A 17,533-nucleotide genomic window follows, 5' to 3' on the forward strand; every position below is an offset into this window, starting at 1 on the left:
GGGTGGGGGAACAGGGAGGGCGCGCACACCGCCCGCGGGGGGGGGGGGGGGGGGGGGGGGGGGGGGGGGGGGGGGATGGAGCAGGAGACGACTGTCTGTGGTTACCATGGTGATTGCTCGTATTGCATCATCCCTCATCGTACCTGGCGGACGGGAGCCCCCATCACTCTGAGCGTGTGGTGCTTCCCCGCCAAAACACACTCACTTATTCATGACGAGCCCAACCCTGAATCATCTCAACAAAGGGCGGAAGTGCTTTTTGTGTCTCTCTTCGTTTCGTACGCATGACAACATTCTGCCTCCGCTTTATTTATTTCGCTCTTTTCTCCTATTTCTTGTCGTCTATGCATTGTTTATGACGCTGGCTGTTTTTCTTTTTTTTTCTACAGGGATGCTGTGATGAAATGCTTCACAACCTGCCTGAGTTAGGACTCCTTAGTCCACTCTTTGAGAAGACTTGTATGCAAACTGTAAGAAGAGTAGCTCTGTAAAATATACATCTGTGTTGTTTGTACCCTATATCTCCAGATTTTTACTATGGCTTGTTTCATACTGTGAATCCTCGCTTTTTAAGTCCAGCTGAAGGTCGATGACTATAATCTGATTACAACATCTTTTGCTTTTGATGTGGAAGAAATGAGTGCATTTAGTGCTTAATCTATTTAAATGCATCCCTATGTTTTTTGAGGATTTTAAACCAAGTAAGTGCAGTATATATATATATATATATATATATATTAATTAATTAATTAATTATACATACACACACACACACGTCTGAGGCTCTCGGATGCTGTTCCATGTTTATATGATTACTTTCCCTTTGGCAATTGAGACACTGCTTCATGGATCATGCACTGGAATATATAATATCTGCCTTTTTTGAAGTTTTCTTTTTTTCCCCAGCTAAATACAGATTAAAGAAGCAGCTCCTGTCTAGTCTGTCCATCTGTGTGTATTTGAACACACCTGCTCCTCTCGGCTCATCACGTTACATGAACATCGCTTCTTCTCTTTAAAGTTGCTTTCCTGCCAGATGTAGAAATGACCCCGTTAATTACACTTTTCTGAGCATTGTGATTGTGATGTGACCTAATAACCCAGAATAGCTGGCGTCTAGCTCCCTATGTTGCTTCGGCGTGATGGCGTAGCCTTTGAGGATGTGGTTGTCATGACAACCTCCTCCAGAAAATTCATAAAACCTCAGCCTTCTCCCCCCCCATCTGTGGTGCAGATGTTCACATTATCCTGATGAGGTGTGCTTTGTTTCTTACTGTATAGAACACCTTGGACTGGTGGATTTCTGGCTGATCTATTTTAAAACCGTCTTGTGCATCAATAGCTACATGGAGAGTCCCAGCACCCCGTCTCCTTGTGTTAGCTGCAGGATGTGCCCGAGGTATAACAAAACATGCCTCCTCGTCTTTCTGCTTGATGCGACTGAATAACAGCATTGCGCTTCCTGTTGTGCAGCCCCCACATAGTTTCATTAGATGCTTTGTATAATGCTACGTGTTGGTGGTGGATTAGCGTCGACAAAATCTCCCCTCAGTACTATTTTTTATTTTTTTTTCTTTTCCCCCCACCAACTTGGCAGGGACCCAGCAAATCCTTGAGCAATTAGTCAGAGGGATAAAATGACTGTGTGGTTGTTTTTGTTATCGGTTTTCTTTGCCCGCTATTTTTGGATTACAATGAAGCTTGAGGATGAAGGGGAAGAACCCTGACCTCAGAAATCAGTTTCTGTGTATCCCAACTGTTTCCTTTTTATTACATCTAATCCATTATGTGAGAGGAGAGGGATCCCACGCCACCACAACACACACCGATATAAAAACAAAGTCTGTGTCCCCTTCAGCTTAATGGTCCAGCTCATCTTTTAAAGAACTCTCCGTGCCATTTCTTTTTTTTTTTTATTCCAATAGTGAGTCAGTGGCTGTTGACCTAACTAGATTTTTGGTTTTGTTGGAAAATATTCTGCAACAGAAACACAACTCATGTAGAAAGTTAAACACACAAAATGTTTAAAGTAATTAACTACTATGGGCCCAATGTTTTTCCTGCCTTTACAGCAATTCATTTGTACACTATAATGTAAATTATTTCTTTCCTTTAAATCCCTCATGTTGATATAGTAATTACCAGCTAAATAATATATGGTCAAATGTTTCACAAACTGCAAAAGTATGTATTCCTCAGGCAATAAACAGTCTAAAAACTATAGATTTGGAAGGAAGCATTGATTTTTCGCTTACACCTACACTGATAGAAACAAAATTACATTGAATCAATTGTGTAACGGACTGCGTGAAATTCCAGATATCAGCAAAAAGGAAGAGGAATCAATATTGTAGACAGTCTGTGTATTCCTCTGGATGTCTTTCATGGCTGAAAGAACAACAGACCATCTACATACATCATTTCATTGATATTTGAGATATTGACTGACTGAAAGCATTGAGCCAATGACATGGTTTGTTACAGACGGAGTTATCTTACAGCAACAAGGACCGAACGGTATCTTTATGGTCGTGTGCAGTACATGTAAGCTCTAGGGAGGTGTATTCACAGCTATATACTTAAACTGACGAATGCAAGTTGGAGATGGAAAAATGCACATTTTGTGCATTGCTCAACTTGTTCACGTTAACAAGCTGTCTTAACACGTGTTTTGATGTCGAGGCACATTTGAGTAAAAATATATATAAGCTTAAATTGATGCAGTATTTTCTGCATTATTTCTTATTAAAGTTAAAATGTAATTACTTGAAATAGACAAGCTATTGGTCCCCTTTAAGAACCACATATATCTTCACCTTTGGTCACTTTTAAAATATATCCACCCTCTCATTATATCACAATTTATTTTGCAGATGAGTGATATTTTTCAGGCTGATTAATATTAAACAATTTGAGCATGTGGGTCTATAATTACCGTGAAACAGCAGAGAGGCGCTGTGAGAAAAGATGGGAGGACCATGAGGTGGATGTCGCTCATCGCTTGAGGAAGTACTTGGGAATTATGAAATGACATCACCACAGTTTTTGCCTGGCTTTGTTTGGTGCTTCTCGTGACCACGCCTTCCTGCCAGCCCCACCATAAAGCAGCCAGGCCGTGTGCGTGTGCACCAGTTGAACTCCAGTCTTTGTGGACAACAGGTGCACTACAGCAGCCCCTCTCCACCCCGCTGTTGGATAATGCCCGCAGAGCGCCGCTCGTCGCTTTGCGCAGGGCTTCCCTCATCATCTGCACTTTGAACATTTGCACGTTTTTGTATCCCGATCACTTCCAGCCACAAAAATGCCTTTTCCGCCCATCAGCCTCCACCAGCGGATCTCCTCTCCGGGCAGGGATCTATTCGGGAAAAAGAAAGCCAACGGAGTGCCTCCTCACACTGAGCACACCAGCAAATCCGGCGGAGAGAAAGGATCCGATAAAGAGAAGCAGTCTATTTCCTGGACGTCGGCGAATTTAAGGAATTTGGGGCGAAGAGCCCAGCAAGAGAAGCGTAAAAGCTCAGCTGAGAAGGCAGGTGCCGGTCAGGAGACGCAGGAAAAGAGCTCCTGGCTGACTGTACCAAAACCTCAGGACTCGTTCGAGAGAGTCAGGCGCTCCAGCTCCATGGACTCCGCCAGACACCTCAACGGCAAAGAGGAAGGGAAGAAGGAGATTCAGTTCACCCTCAGTCTCACCCCTGAAGCCATTCTTGTCATCCAAAAACGGAATCTAGAAAAGCAGATGATGGCAAAGCAACAGAAGTGTTGCGCCTCCGCGGACTTTCGCCACAGGCGAGTTTTTCCATCCAAAAAGACGCACGGAACGTCCAAAGGCTGCGCTCCTGTCGCCAAAGTGGAATGCGCCGAGCAGGACATCACCGCCATCGTTAAGATATCGCTGCTGAATGATCAATACAAGTACGACGACGTGGAGTATGAAGAAGAGGATGGAGACGTGGATGAGACTGTCGTGAGGAAATGTAAAGAGTGGCTCAAAGGGGTCGAAAATGCCGCTGCTTTGGGACAAGTCGACAAACTTTCTGCACTCCCGCACCTTAAAGGCTGCTGACACCTGACTTTTGAACTTTCTTTTTCTTTGTTTACACTGCAGACTGAAGGAATGATGGACTCGTGAAAAGCGTGTGCCGATGTAGGCCCGCTGCGATGGCATCTTACATTTGAGTATTGTAAATGAAACGTTCGCAAAAGAAAAAAAATCCACTCCAGAGGAATGTTAATTTGTTTCGGAGTAATATGCCTAGATAGATGTCACAAAAAAATTACACTTATTGAAGAAAGTGAAAATAAGTAATCTGCATTGGACATTTGGCATTCAACAGAAATAAGATATTAAAGCTGAATTGCAACCAACAGTGCTTCTTATGGTTCACAGGGACTTTGCTTTTGCGAGTTTAATGCCTGTTCAATGTTACAGTTTGAACTGAATACCTTAATGTTGTTGTCCTTTGCACATGGTTTTTGTTTTCAGTGGGGCGCCTGTGGATTGGCAGTGGGGTTTGCGTAAAGGGACGTGAAACTGTTCCTTTGTGCTGGAGAACAATATACGCTGTCAACAACAGGGCTTTACATGCTGCTGAAACCAAACTGGACTGTTTATTCTTTCCTCTAGTAAGAGGGTTATATCCTTTTGTAGGGATTTATCAGCGATGTACAGTATTTAATATTTACTAAATATTTGTACTGTCAAATGTTTTCTCAATTGATGACTTTATGGCATTTGAAGTAAAATTGTTGTTGTTTTTTTAATCATGCAAGTGTCACTGACTCTTTTAAATCTTTTTAAACTGTTTAAAGTGTTGTTGCTCTTGAATGATTCTGTTACATGATGCTGATTGGCTGTCAGAGTTCGGTTACCAGACTTTTTATTTAAAGGATCTTTTGTTGCTCCTGTACCTGAGGCCATTTAGGCATTAGTGCTGTAAGCCTCTTAGATCTTTAAGCAGGGTTGACCAGTGTACTGAGGGGCCCAGGTGCATGATCCCTTCCGGAAATTATCTCTAGTCGGATTTACTTTTATCATATCAAACCAAACGATGCATGTAGCTACCAGAGTTAAACAGTATTGGTACCAAATATCTGAGGGGACAGTTTCACCCAGAGTGGCAGAACTATGTTTTGCAGCAACGGTATTCCCAGTTTGAATTTAGTGCTTAATCCTGACATTCCCATGCTTGTGTGGTCCTCTCTGAGCTACAAAGAACCATGTTTTAATTCTATATGTGGTAATAAACTTCATGTACTATTCAGGGAGAAACAGCAGGTCAGGGACCAGTTGAGGGATTAGAAACAAACCAGTATGAAAAACAAAATAAACCAGAGTTAATAAAGAGAAATGATGCCTTTGTTGGTTCTCTTCAGCTGCCTACGCTTTATTGATTTGACCATAAACCAGTCAAGGGAAACTTTAAAGAAAACAGCAATCAGATGCTATAGCCTTTGACACAAATTAAATCTTCATGCAGGGTCACAAACACATTTAAAATGTGTGTACAGTGGGAAGGTCCCCCGCAATAAGGCTTAACTCCATTGTTCTCGGTAACTTGGTAACCAAAGTTTTACACAGAGTGTACACTTTAAAGTCCCAAGTTGGACAGAAGACTGTGAGGTTTAAGACATAACCGTGTGTTTGAAAAGCCTATACAACAACTGGTAAGCTGTTTTTGAAATTGTTTTTAGATATTATTTTGGAATTTAATTTGCCAATAATCCTTTCTCTAAAGGTCAACAGAGGAATTGCCATGAGATCTGAGAGCAAAGACCTTCATCGATCAAGCACTCTGCCCTATATTTTGGATGCACACTTATTACCCGTTGGTGTTAGAAAGGTATTTTAAATAACCCACTCATCAACTCATGAGAGTTTCATATTTTATCCTGCTGTTATCCCGTTAAACGGCATTTTAATCAGTAATGGATAAACAGGTCAGGTGTCAAATATTTGTCCTAGTACAAGTTTTTGTAGTGGTCCAGTACATGACATTACCGATTTCTCTTTATGTGCAAACGCACTGCCAGAGTAAGGCCAATTGTTCCCATTCAGTGTCACAAAGTTGTTTTATTGTCGCATGTTGCAGACTGAGATCACGGGTCTTGGTACAGTGTGTACCAAGACCCGTTCGGTTCTCCGTGCCTCCTGTGATGATATTATCCACTGGCTCTGTGACCAAAAGTTTGGTAATCCTGCTCTATTGTGTCATTTCAATTGTGTCCTTGTTCATGAGCCTCTCTCTGGTATTCACTGTTGTCTAGTTTAGGCCTGAAGCCGAGCTGTTCATGACTGTGTCTGTCCTCGGGGTGAGAGCTGCATTATTATGTCTAAAGTAGCTCAAATACTTGTATTCAATAGGATAAGTAGAATTTAAAGAAGCAGAAGCTGCCAACAAGCTGAGATGATTGCAACCCTCTTGGTTACAAGTGGAAACACTTTTTCCAAACTCAAGGTCTTTATCATTTGGAGTTGCTAGCTCTCTCTCTCTTTTCAGCTCTGCCTTTTATCATCTTCTGACACAAACTGCTTCTGTTTACACCTGCAGCATCTCTTGTCTTCATTTTCTATTTTTATCTCCAATGTCTCAGTCTCTACCCTGCTCTTTATGGATTAAAAAAAGAATAAGAAATGGCTGCAGGCTTCTGTCCACCTCGCTGCAGTATCATGATCACTGTCTGGCAGAGTGACGTGTTACAGCAGGACAGCTGCATTATCCTCCACTGATTTATAGTGGCAGGGGAGCACAGATGGATGCCGCCTTCGCCCCGTCACTTACACTTTGCACACAGCAGTGAGAGCTAAAGAACGGCGTGTCCCTCCGCTCTGCCACGACAGTATTACTGTGGCAACGGAACAGATAAATCCCTCGTTTCCAGCAGCTTTTGTGAGAAAAGACAAAGCAGACACTTCCCAAACTGACTCAGCCCATAAACTTCAGTAATGTGGTCATTCGGGGGCAGCCTGTTAAGAACAAGCCATTTCCCAGAGACAGGGCGACCTCAGAGATAAGACTTGGATCAGAGAGTGCAGTACTCCCATGAAACTTCAAACGTGTTACATTCTTCATTTACGGGTTATAAAAGGGAGCATGTAGCCCCATGTTTTTCCTATAGTTAATCTGCTCTGACATGCATGCTGTTACTCCCATTAGCCTTGCATTCTTTGGTAACATGCTTCGCATTTTGCATTCTTTTCCATTTGATATTTTCTCTTTATACTCTGGGGCAAGACAACATTTGCTTCAAGATGTAGTAGTTGAAATCTGCCTCTGAAACCTCCCTCTGCAACATCTGTTGGGTATCAGTCTTTATCAGGATGAAATAAGGACACTGTAGCCCAATGATATACTTAGGGCAGATCACAGCCTTACAAAATTGGTTCCTGCATACATGCAGGAAATGAGGTGAGGGCTTTGTGGGAGAGGAGGTGGGCATATTCCTCCTGCGTATTTTATTTTATTTTCTTGTCTGGGTATTGCAAGAACACAATGTGAAGCTGTCGTGTGGGAGGTTGCTTTTGGCAGATGAGAGGGATTACCAGAAATGCATTCTTTTTTTAATCTTCAGGCAAGCTGACTCACTCCCACAGCATCTAAATTGGGTTTTTACCGTTGATAGGCAGGGGGTGAAGTCAAAGCTGAGCCTCGGAGGAGGAAGGCAATGCATGACAGCTGTCCAGACCTGGACCAAGAGGCCAAGGCCCGGCGTCAGGCTCAGCTCGATCAGGTTGATAAATACTGAACATTGATTTTTAAAAAAGACACATTCATTGTCACAAAGGCACAATGATGCAATGAGAGATCATTGTATTAATAAGTACCCACATCTCATTCATCAGTACCTGTATACTCAGGTAGTGCTTACTTTTCGGTCATTTCCTCACAGTAAGTGTCCTTCCGTTACTTTGATGGTCCTCCAGCGCCATCTAGAGGCCTACAGGAACATCCATCGTCTCCGAGACGCTCTCCGTCGCCGCTATGCCGCCCTGCTCACGGACAAGGTTCACTCACAGAGAGTGTTTCTGCAGCAGAGAGATGAGACAGCCAGAGCAAAGCCAGAGAATGAAACTAAGCAGGTGAATCATTGAATCGTAACGTTGTCAACACTGAGGGCTTTATCTGAGTCATGTGCGTGAATTGCAGAGGTCAAAATCTGTCTGACGTTCACTTTAAATGGTTTTCAATTATTGCAGATTATATTCTTTGATATATTAAACTCATAATATGCAATACCTTAATCATGCTGTATCATGTTGAACTTTTTTCCATTTCAGTGTTTCCATTACCAGCAGAGTGTCGACACACCATTACTGCATGCTACAACTTGTGGGGGCAAACATATATTAAATTAATTCGTTTTCCAGTCTCGACTATATTCTTTCTCTTTAACATACACTACAACCGGAGTTAAGCGATTACCTTCATCCATGGGCAGTTTGTTTCAGGGTTTTTTTCATTGTGGGATCTAAGGGCACAGTGGATTATTTTGTTTGTTTATTTTTTAATTCCTTTAAGAATAAAATAGTTTTATAAAAGTGTTTGTTTTGGGACTTTTATCTCAGTGTGTGTTCACATGGGCAGTTGGTTTGCATGCCCTATACACAGGGGCATTGCGGGCAGTATTAGATCTAGCAATGTCATATTTATTGGGATTTATATGAAACTTGTATTTACATTTGTAACCACAGGAGGATCAGTTTTGAAGTAAACTATGCAGCGTTAGTCTGCAGGCCAAGTATTTTGCTGGTGGGCCTGATTTGGCCTTCAGGCAACTATTTGCCTACCACTGTGCTACACATTGTCCGGGCTTAAATACACAACCCTGCAAATCAAAGCCTCTCTGTTTTCACTACAACACCGCCACTTTCTCTTTTACTCCTTAAGTGACATGCATATCATTGGAAACAATTGCAGCTGCTGTTTACAAATTAATCCTGTGAGTCTTTAAGTCCTGCACACTATAGCCTGCCAACACTGTTGATGAATGGGACGAACCCGCATTAATTAAATGTTAAATAATTTGCAGGTGATGTTTGAGCAGTTAATCCATTCTATGGAAGCAAAGACTGTCGTAACATTTTGAATCTTACAAAAAATCTAACGGTGGAATTTAATCACTAATGAATTATTCATGTTAAAATTTTGACACCACTGAGTTTATAGCGTTGAAATGTAAATATTTTATTTTGAAAAATATCTTATCTGAAATTTAGGTTTGACATTCTCAATCAGTATTGAGTGACCTCTTTCATATTGTCACATTCTGCTCACGTTGTCATTTGAGACATTCTCATTCTAAAAATATAAATTACAGTCACTTTAATTTTCTGTCTGAATTGGTGAACCCTTGAGAACATTTAAAATCAGGTTTTGAAAATGCACCACTTGAGAGATTTAGGGAATTCAAACCACAAATTCAGATAGATGATTTGCAAAGTAAAATATGTCAATGCTGTGAATTCAATGGTATTTAAATCAACAATAAGGTTTTAGTAAGGGTGACATTTCACACTTAGGTATTAAGTTGTTTATAAGACTCAAATTATTATGGCCTTTATTCACTCCCATACATCCTGTCACTTCTTTTTTCTTTTGTTTGTTTGTTTTTAGCAAATGTAGTTACCTGTTCTTGCGTATAATTCTCCTTCTGCCGTTTCAGCTGCTGTGGTTGGCTTTGATTTTGACTGTCTCGTCTCTATGCTGACGGGGTGTGAATAGAGCAATAAGCTTTAGAGAGCGGCTGCATAGAGGGGGTCTAACATGAGAGAGATCCTGTCTTATCTGCCCCTCCTGTAAAAGCAGAGCTTCGTCAGGAGGATGTAAATGTCCTCTCTAATGACTTGCACTTGGTGGGGGGACAATAAAGGACTATAGAGGCCTTCCAGTAAGAATCCTTTGCTTCAAATTGCTGAGCAGATGAAACTACCCGTTGTTCCCTCAGCTCAGATCGAGAGGCTCTGTCACAGACACAGAGGTGAGGCAGGACCAAAGCAGGCAAAGGCAAGGACACCTGCTGGGGCCTAATTGGTCCTTGCTGCTGTTAATGGCTTCCTGTGGCTGTGTGTTTACTTCTCATTTGTTCTGTGCACTCTGTTTCCCAGCCCCTTAAACAAGGGTGGGTTGCTTCAAATCTCTATTCCCACAACTCTCTGTCTCTCCGTGTGTCTGCGTCCTTCTCTTTTATTCTTCAGAAACAAAAGAAGTTGGCCTCCTCCAAGCTGCAGCACAATGACTCACACCTGAAGTCCCTTCCCAAATCCAGCTACTACCTGGTAGTTTTTGTCCCAGCACTGACACACAATGATACCTGATTTTAATCTGTCATTGATGTTTCATGTCTCCCTGTGGAGTTCATTCAAGTGTTCTGTCATTTCTTTCCTGAGATCTTTGACCTCCAGAAACAATTAGCTGAGCGTGGACATCTGAAGACCCACCACGACTTGGAGGAGTTTTATAGGTGCATCAGATATAACAGTCAGCCATCTCAACTACACAAGAGTCTGGAGGATGTCAGGAAAAGGAGTTGAGTAACAGTTTGATATAGAAAAAAAACCCTCTTCCTATATCTATTATGGAAAAACAGTAGATGTGACTTTGCATGTGTGTTGATGTAACCTGAACAGTGCTGGAAAGCAGGCCTGCAGCTGATTTGATGACTCAACACAAGATCTCAGAGACACATCCCTGCACTGCTGAAGATAAAGGAGATGAGGACCACTCCAGGTGCAGACAAAATACACTGTAATAAGTCTGCATTTGTTTCAGAGTATTGACCCCTGACCAATATTTATTTTCAAATAATCATTATCTCAGCTGCCTTCATTTTCAAGCCTGCAGCATCCCGTACTTTTAAAGCAATAGTTTGACATTTTCCCCCCAAATTTCGCACTTCTGCTTTAAAGTGACACGTAGAAGTCTTGAGATTTCTTTGAACATAATATTATGCAGCAGCAAAAATAGTTTGCTCCAAATATTTTTCAAATAAATATGGAAAATTATACTGAAGACAGTATATTCTGTATATTTGAGAATCTACATGTCTGAGGCTTTATGTGTCGAAGATGCCGCTGGTGTTGGTGGAGGGCTGGCAGGGACATGGTACTCGGCTGTAGAGGCCTCTGGTCTACTGGATCTCTGTTTGCACTGCCTTTAAATCAAACACAGACTCCACTGCAGGCTAGTTCAGCACTGACCCTCCTGGGGGAGAGAGCTGATTACTCACGTAGAAGTGAGATGTCCAAACACAAGCTGACCCCTCTGTTGTGGAGACTCCCCTCCTCGGACGGTTGCTTTGACTCTGACAAACATCATCCGGGGGGAAAATGTCGTAATTATGTCCGCTACAAAAGAGACATAGCAATTGGGCCAGTGGTGTCACTTCATGCCAGCACTGCGAGCAGATGTTGAACTGTTTGGAGAGTTCCTTCTCATTCAAAGCTTTATGGGATTCTAGGCAAACAGCGCTCCATTTACCGAAAAGTGGAAGAGATAATCTGAGAGCCAACTTTATTGAAGAGTTTGCTTACTGTTCAGCTGACACTTTAACTGACATCGTCTTTTAGTTTATACACTTCAACTGCCGCTAATTTCTTTCAGGACTTTCGCTTCAGCTGACTCGTCCAGCTTGATTTGTCACCTAAAATCAACTGAAATTAGAATTTCTTCCAGTTATAGCATTTTCACTTAAATTGACACTTGACTCTGCACTTACAGCTGATTTGACTATTCAAATTCGTTCAGTGCTTTCATTTAAACTGTAACTTACGCTTCTTTCAGCACATCCATTTTAACTGCTATTTTCAGTAGGCCCAAGTCCAACTGCCACTTCAACTGTTTCAGTGTTTTAACTACTAACTACCTTGAAAGCCCTTTGAAGTATTTTACACATAAGAAAACTCCCAAAAGCTTCACTTTTACCCTGGCTGTTGGGGCTTTCTGCAATTGTCTCTTCATATCATAACACTGGCGATTAACATAAGTGCTGTTAGTATCAAATACAAATTACACAATTCATACTGTACCGCTGTTAATCTACAGAAAATGATCTCCAAGGCATGTAGTTCAGATCCACTTTACACTTTTGCACCTGCTCATATCACCCTCAGTGTCCTTTGTGTTTACATGTTGTGAATGTATAACAGAAGAGTGTCGGCCACTGCCATCCTTTTTGTTAATTAGGGCCGAACTCTGTTTAGTAGGAGCATGTATGATGTTAGCACACGGCTGCCACCGTGAAACAGCACATTGGCTTGGGGACATTAGGAGCTATAAGTAAGAACGCATGTGAAGGCTTGCGCTGACAAGTCCTCCATCAGTGTGAAATCTCACCGCTCCACAGACAAACATGGCGAGTATAAGCGGCCCCCCAACCCCAGCACTGTGCCACAAGCACATTCCCCACATCCGTAAGAAAAACCCAAAATAAAGGCAATTAGAGCAGAAGCCAAAAATATGGAGTCGGCAAAGTCCTTGTTTATGCTTTTTAGTAATGAGCCAATTCATCCAATCTGTTCTGCTTTGTGGCTATTTATATGCTTATTATTAGCTGCTGTGATTTATTGGACAGTTGAGGCAGTAATTTGCTATCGTTGTGGCCATCTGGTCATGGTCTCTTCAACATGTTCAATTTCACGAGTATGCATTACAGGTCTACAAAATTTGATTCAGCAGACCATATTACTATTACTATAAATTGACTTCAATGAGTGGAACTTGCACATAAGACAGGGCTGGTCTAGTTGCCTCTTATTTTGTAGGATCTCGCTAGGCAACAATTTAATGAGTTATCAGAGTTTTTCATAATCAAGCTTCTGCGGTGTCATCTATCATCTGAGCACTAGCACTGTACATATATGGCTGCACAGGTACACATCCTCATTCCTCCACCTGCCTCCAGTGCAGCTACTGGTGTCTGTATGGATCTGTTACCTGCTGCACTGTCTTGTGAGTAAACGCTGCCTTGCTCAGGGGTCCTCCATGGAGCCAGTTTGCACCCAGCAGACAAAGTGTGTTGTCACCTGAGTGCGCAGTGTTATTGGGTGTGAGCTGCACCACACTATGGCTACTCTTGAGAAGTAGCACACCATCAGGAATATATTAACAACCTGACATTTTGTGTGCAGGTCAGATATCACAGCAGTGTGTGTGTGTGTGTGTGTGTGTGTGTGTGTGTGTGTGTGTGTGTGCGTGTGCGTGCGTGCGTGCGTGCGTGCGTGCGTGCGTGCGTGCGTGCGTGCGTGCGTGCGTGCGTGCGTGCGTGTGTGCGTGCGTACAGGTTATTAAAGCAAGGGTCTGGTCCAGAGGAGATCTTCGGTGGCAGCCAGGAGAAGGATGAAATTGAGCAAATGTTTCCCAAGGTTAGTGTAATGTCACTCAACAAAGGCAGTGAGAGGCAAATACACCTGGAGCAGTGATCCCCCACTGCCTCCTCCAACACACATTACTGAGGACCTGATCATATATTTTCCTTCTCTTTGCTTCCATCTCACCTATTGTCTTTTCAGTTCCTTTATTTTCTCCCGCCACATGTAACTTTCATGGTACACTTAAAGGTGCAGCATGTAAGATCTGGTCAGCGTTCTAGTTTAAAACGTTTAAAACGTTTAAAAAATTAACCAACATGATTACCAGAATGTGAAAAGTTTACAGTGTTGTTACTGTATGTCAAAGATGTCTATGTACTGTGTTGTAGAAATGTCTACTTAAATGAGCATGCTAACCAGCTAGCCCAGGCCTGTCCAGTCTTGTGATACCACTTGTATCTCGACAGGCGATTGTGAGTCACTGTGGCATCCACTTTGCCTTCAGACAAACGTGAGAGAGAATTAGAGGCAATAGGCATAGAGAGCATTATTTCAAATCCTTACAGTGATATCAGAGAAGAGGAGAGAGACTGGTAACACTGGAGGGGAGGTTATGCTCAGGTGCTGAGATGAGCATATACGGACAAGCACGAAGGACTCATTTCTCTCTCACCCCTGTGTCAAAATGGGTCTGAGCAAACAGAGGATGAGCCTGGCTGGAGGGAGAGCAGGGGAAGGCAAACAGTGGTCAGACAAGACCGGTGAAAGCCAGGAGCATTACTCACCACAGCTCCGTGCTGACATCTCAGGCCTATCTCACCTATTGACATCCTTAAGGTGTCAGTCCAGGGTTCAGGCTTTGAGTGTTTGTGAGGCACCTATACAGTACGCATTACCACTTTACTTTACCTCCGAATAATATAAGATATTCATAATATATGAACCTTATAATACAGCGTCAGGGAGCCGGTGATCAACTCTGCGGTAATTTTAAGGTCATATTTTGTTTTGTTTGAATGATATTACATTGTACTGTCATGTTCTCTAAATACTTAATCCACTATATTTATGTGATGAATTAATGAGACCGTATTAACAATACCAGCGTTTCACCATCTTTTAACTTATTTACTATGATATAGTTTATATGACTGCCAACTGTTTTTCAAAGTGCTTTGGATATTTTAATGTGTTTTTCACAACACAAAGTTTTCCATGTGCACTTCCTTTCATTTTATTATGATAATCAGCAGCGAAACTTATAAATTTTATACACTTATAAGTTTCATTTCACAAGTTACATTTATAACTTAATACATTTTTTAAATGAATGTACACAGATAAACTGCATTACCACGCAGCAATGCCAAACTAAGTAAAATCAAAGCAGATGTTGACAGTAACATCATAACTTTAGCAAGTTTGTGTGTCTTAAAGTTGATTTTCATAACCTACTGGGTGAAATGGAAATCAGTGGTGGCCTGGAAGGAGAATGCCAGCATTTTAAAATCCACTACACAACATGTTATAAAAATGGTTAGCAGTAACATTAAGTGATTTGAAGTAAATGGGTTAAAAGATGGAAAAACACTCGTATGGTCCTTTTAAGCTTTCCCAAAGCAAAGCAAACTGAATGCAGACTAGATTGTGTTCCCTTCAATGTATTTGAGTTGCACCTGCTTTTTATCCTTTGAGGAATGAATAGGCTGGGGATCTATATAGCACCATATAGATCAATAACTTTAATTCACAATTCTGCTGGCCCACATCAGGAAGTGGCCTAGTGTGACAGTTAGCGCTGGGACGGGTGTTGGCGGGGGAGAGAGAGAGGCACCAAAAGGGACACTAGGACCGTGGGAAATGACACTGGCTATGACACCTATGACTTTTACACCATGGTTACCTCGTATACAAGGGGACTTCTCTTTTTAAACTACAAAATGAGTAATGGACAAAGATATGATAGATAAATGTAATATGTGCCACCCACAGATGAAAGCCCCCACATTTGCAACCCTACAGCCTCACTTTATGAAGAGCTTCCAGAGCAAGATGCCTGATTTGGTAGGTCAGCCATCTTCTATTTACACTGTGTGGTAGCCCAGCACAGAGGGAAACGCTCATGTTTACTACTTTGTCTCAATCACAGATTATCCCTGAGATTCCTCAGAAGAGCAGGAAAGCGGAGATTTACTTGAGACGGCTGAGACGAATGCATGATCTTTGTTTATCAAACATGGCTTGCTCTAAAAGGTTGGTAATTCAGCAAACGGGCAGAAACGTAAAGGAAATCATGCACTGACATAGATAATTGAACCTTGTTTTTTCGATAAGTTTAGTTTTTAGTAACATTCAGATCCAATGGGGCGACAGGAGATCAGAAGCGCATTGAGGGAGTATTTCAACTGCTCTTTAAACTGAGTGAGGTTTGTTTTCCTCTGCTTGCTGTGAACTCTGGTCCAGACTGCTGGACAGGGAGACAGACTCGCTGAGCTGGCAGGAGGAGCGAGGCGACCAAGATTTGGTTAGTAACACAAACCAGCCACAACGCAACACAACACAACACCACAGAGGTCTATGGAAGCTAACATGTAGCTGCCACACACTATCTGCCTTTAACGTTTGTTTGTTTTTCCTTTGGAAGCCACCATGGCAACAGGTCACACCGAATAAAATTACCAGAATACAGTAGTTATTTGCGGGCATGACACTGTGGTACTACATGTCTGAATATAAATTATGTGTTTCATGAATTGAGTTATCAGCGAGATACTTTTTTTCCATCCTTGCTCTTCCACAGATGCTTCCCTGCATTGACTCCACACAACGGAAGACGAGCCAAACCAACCTGCCACCTCTCTGCTCTCCGAAACAGCCAAGAAGTGTCTGGAATGACGGGCCTTCATGTCCCCAGCAGCCGAGCAGAATGACCTCGACCAGGTGCATGGAGACATACAGTACATGAATCATATTTATTTGTTTTTTGGAGACAAAAGTCTGATTGTCACTTTGGCATTGTGCATGTTTGTGGGTGTTTTCTTGGCAGCCACCAATTTGTTGAGACTCTGGTTTGGGACACAGCAGTGTGCTGCCCTAAAACACCTGATCCTTTATCCATTGAACATGTGTGTCGACAAAAGCATGTTAAGGTATAAATATTTCTCAAAATTATATCATTTTTTTGTAAAGATTGCATTGTTTGTTTTAAGATGTCATTTTTTTGTTTGTTCTATATTTAGATAATTGACCGCGGGTTCAAGCTATGGAGAAACTATACAGAAAACACATCTGAGTGAAGATATCCCCACCATAGCATCTCTTAGTGTCTGCAATATAATGTTTGTCTCACATATGAGAAATATACATTTGACATATTTTTTTAACATTACAAACGTGTTTATTCCATGTCACACTGGTTAATGACTATTTTACTTTTATAGTGTCAGACAACAATATTTTTATACTTTATCAAATTAGTTTTATATGTCCGTCAACTGTTCATTTGAGTCATATACCTGTAAACGGTAGTCCTTATACATGTGTAGGTTTTCTGAAATAAAAGTTTTATTATAATAACATTTAACTGTTTGAGCTGTGATCAGAATTGGTGATGATGCAGATATAAAGCCAGCAGTTTGTTCTATTAAGTGACACTTCAAATCTGTGATACAATTGTTAAGGATGTGGTTGTTGAGTGTAATTTTCATCTATTTGCTGTCTATTTATAGAGTAATTCATGTATTAATTCATTCATTTTAGAGAGCTTCTTCTTTCACCTAATTGACTAAATGTTAACCCACAAAGACAGAACTGAAAACCTCCCATGTTTCTTGAAAGTGACCTAAACTAGCCAGTAACAACAATGTGTCAACATATAAAGCAATTTTGAGTTTTTATCATAAAAGTAAGCAATATTCCTCATAAAAAGTTTAAGAAACCATACTGGATCTAAATCCGAGACTTCAGGGACGAAAGACCAACCATGCTCAGCCGCCCACAGGGGTTTGGTTTCTGCAGGTGTGGCTTTGATCTAAGTGTCAATGTTGACAGGCTGATGTAATAAAGTGGGTTAAACTGCGTTATTCAAGAAGCTGTCGTCCTGTGGACCTCAATGATTATGGCTGCTCTGAGCCAATCGGTGGCAAGCCCGTAAAGATCAAAGAGGAGATGAGCCAACCATCTCTGCTCCAAACACCCATCCCGAGACGGAGCTTCTTTTCCTCCTAT

At 41.7% G+C, this 17,533-nt stretch overlaps 2 protein-coding genes across 5 annotated transcripts in view; both read left to right on the plus strand.

The window, feature by feature from the left end:
- Nucleotides 1-2,221, plus strand: part of sft2d1 (SFT2 domain containing 1) — an 11,076-nt gene extending 8,855 nt beyond the window's left edge. Inside the window, exons 8-9 of one of the 2 annotated variants that reach the window (XM_031878985.1) lie at nucleotides 390-470; nucleotides 907-2,221. In XM_031878985.1, coding sequence (XP_031734845.1) covers nucleotides 390-429 — 40 coding nt within the window. In that variant the 3' untranslated portion in view covers nucleotides 430-470; nucleotides 907-2,221. The remainder of the gene's footprint in view (nucleotides 1-389; nucleotides 471-906) is intronic. The other variant, XM_031878993.1, reaches the window with a different exon arrangement.
- Nucleotides 2,222-2,323: 102 nt separating this feature from the next.
- Nucleotides 2,324-13,357, plus strand: prr18 (proline rich 18). Of its 3 annotated transcripts, XM_031878967.1 has the most exons (8): nucleotides 2,324-5,667; nucleotides 5,739-5,843; nucleotides 7,624-7,731; nucleotides 7,925-8,080; nucleotides 10,196-10,276; nucleotides 10,388-10,526; nucleotides 10,628-10,727; nucleotides 13,279-13,357. In XM_031878967.1, exon 1 carries the CDS (start codon nucleotides 3,302-3,304, stop codon nucleotides 4,064-4,066), a length of 765 nt encoding a protein of 254 aa, XP_031734827.1. In that variant the 5' UTR covers nucleotides 2,324-3,301; the 3' UTR covers nucleotides 4,067-5,667; nucleotides 5,739-5,843; nucleotides 7,624-7,731; nucleotides 7,925-8,080; nucleotides 10,196-10,276; nucleotides 10,388-10,526; nucleotides 10,628-10,727; nucleotides 13,279-13,357. The 3 variants fall into 3 exon arrangements, with proteins under 3 accessions (XP_031734827.1, XP_031734820.1, XP_031734833.1); XM_031878960.1 differs by having other exon boundaries at nucleotides 7,624-8,080; XM_031878973.1 differs by having other exon boundaries at nucleotides 2,324-4,626; nucleotides 7,624-8,080.
- The last annotated feature ends 4,176 nt before the right edge of the window (nucleotides 13,358-17,533 follow it).

The sequence above is a fragment of the Anarrhichthys ocellatus genome, unplaced genomic scaffold (genome assembly GCF_004355925.1).
Source record: "Anarrhichthys ocellatus isolate YVR2014 unplaced genomic scaffold, GSC_Weel_1.0 scaffold3, whole genome shotgun sequence".
Classification (NCBI taxonomy): Eukaryota; Metazoa; Chordata; class Actinopteri; order Perciformes; family Anarhichadidae; genus Anarrhichthys; species Anarrhichthys ocellatus.

Coding starts and splice junctions, on each gene's coding strand:
- prr18 (XM_031878960.1), top strand. CDS start 3,302: ATGCCTTTTCCGCCCATCAGCCTCCACCAGCGGATCTCCTCTCCGGGC.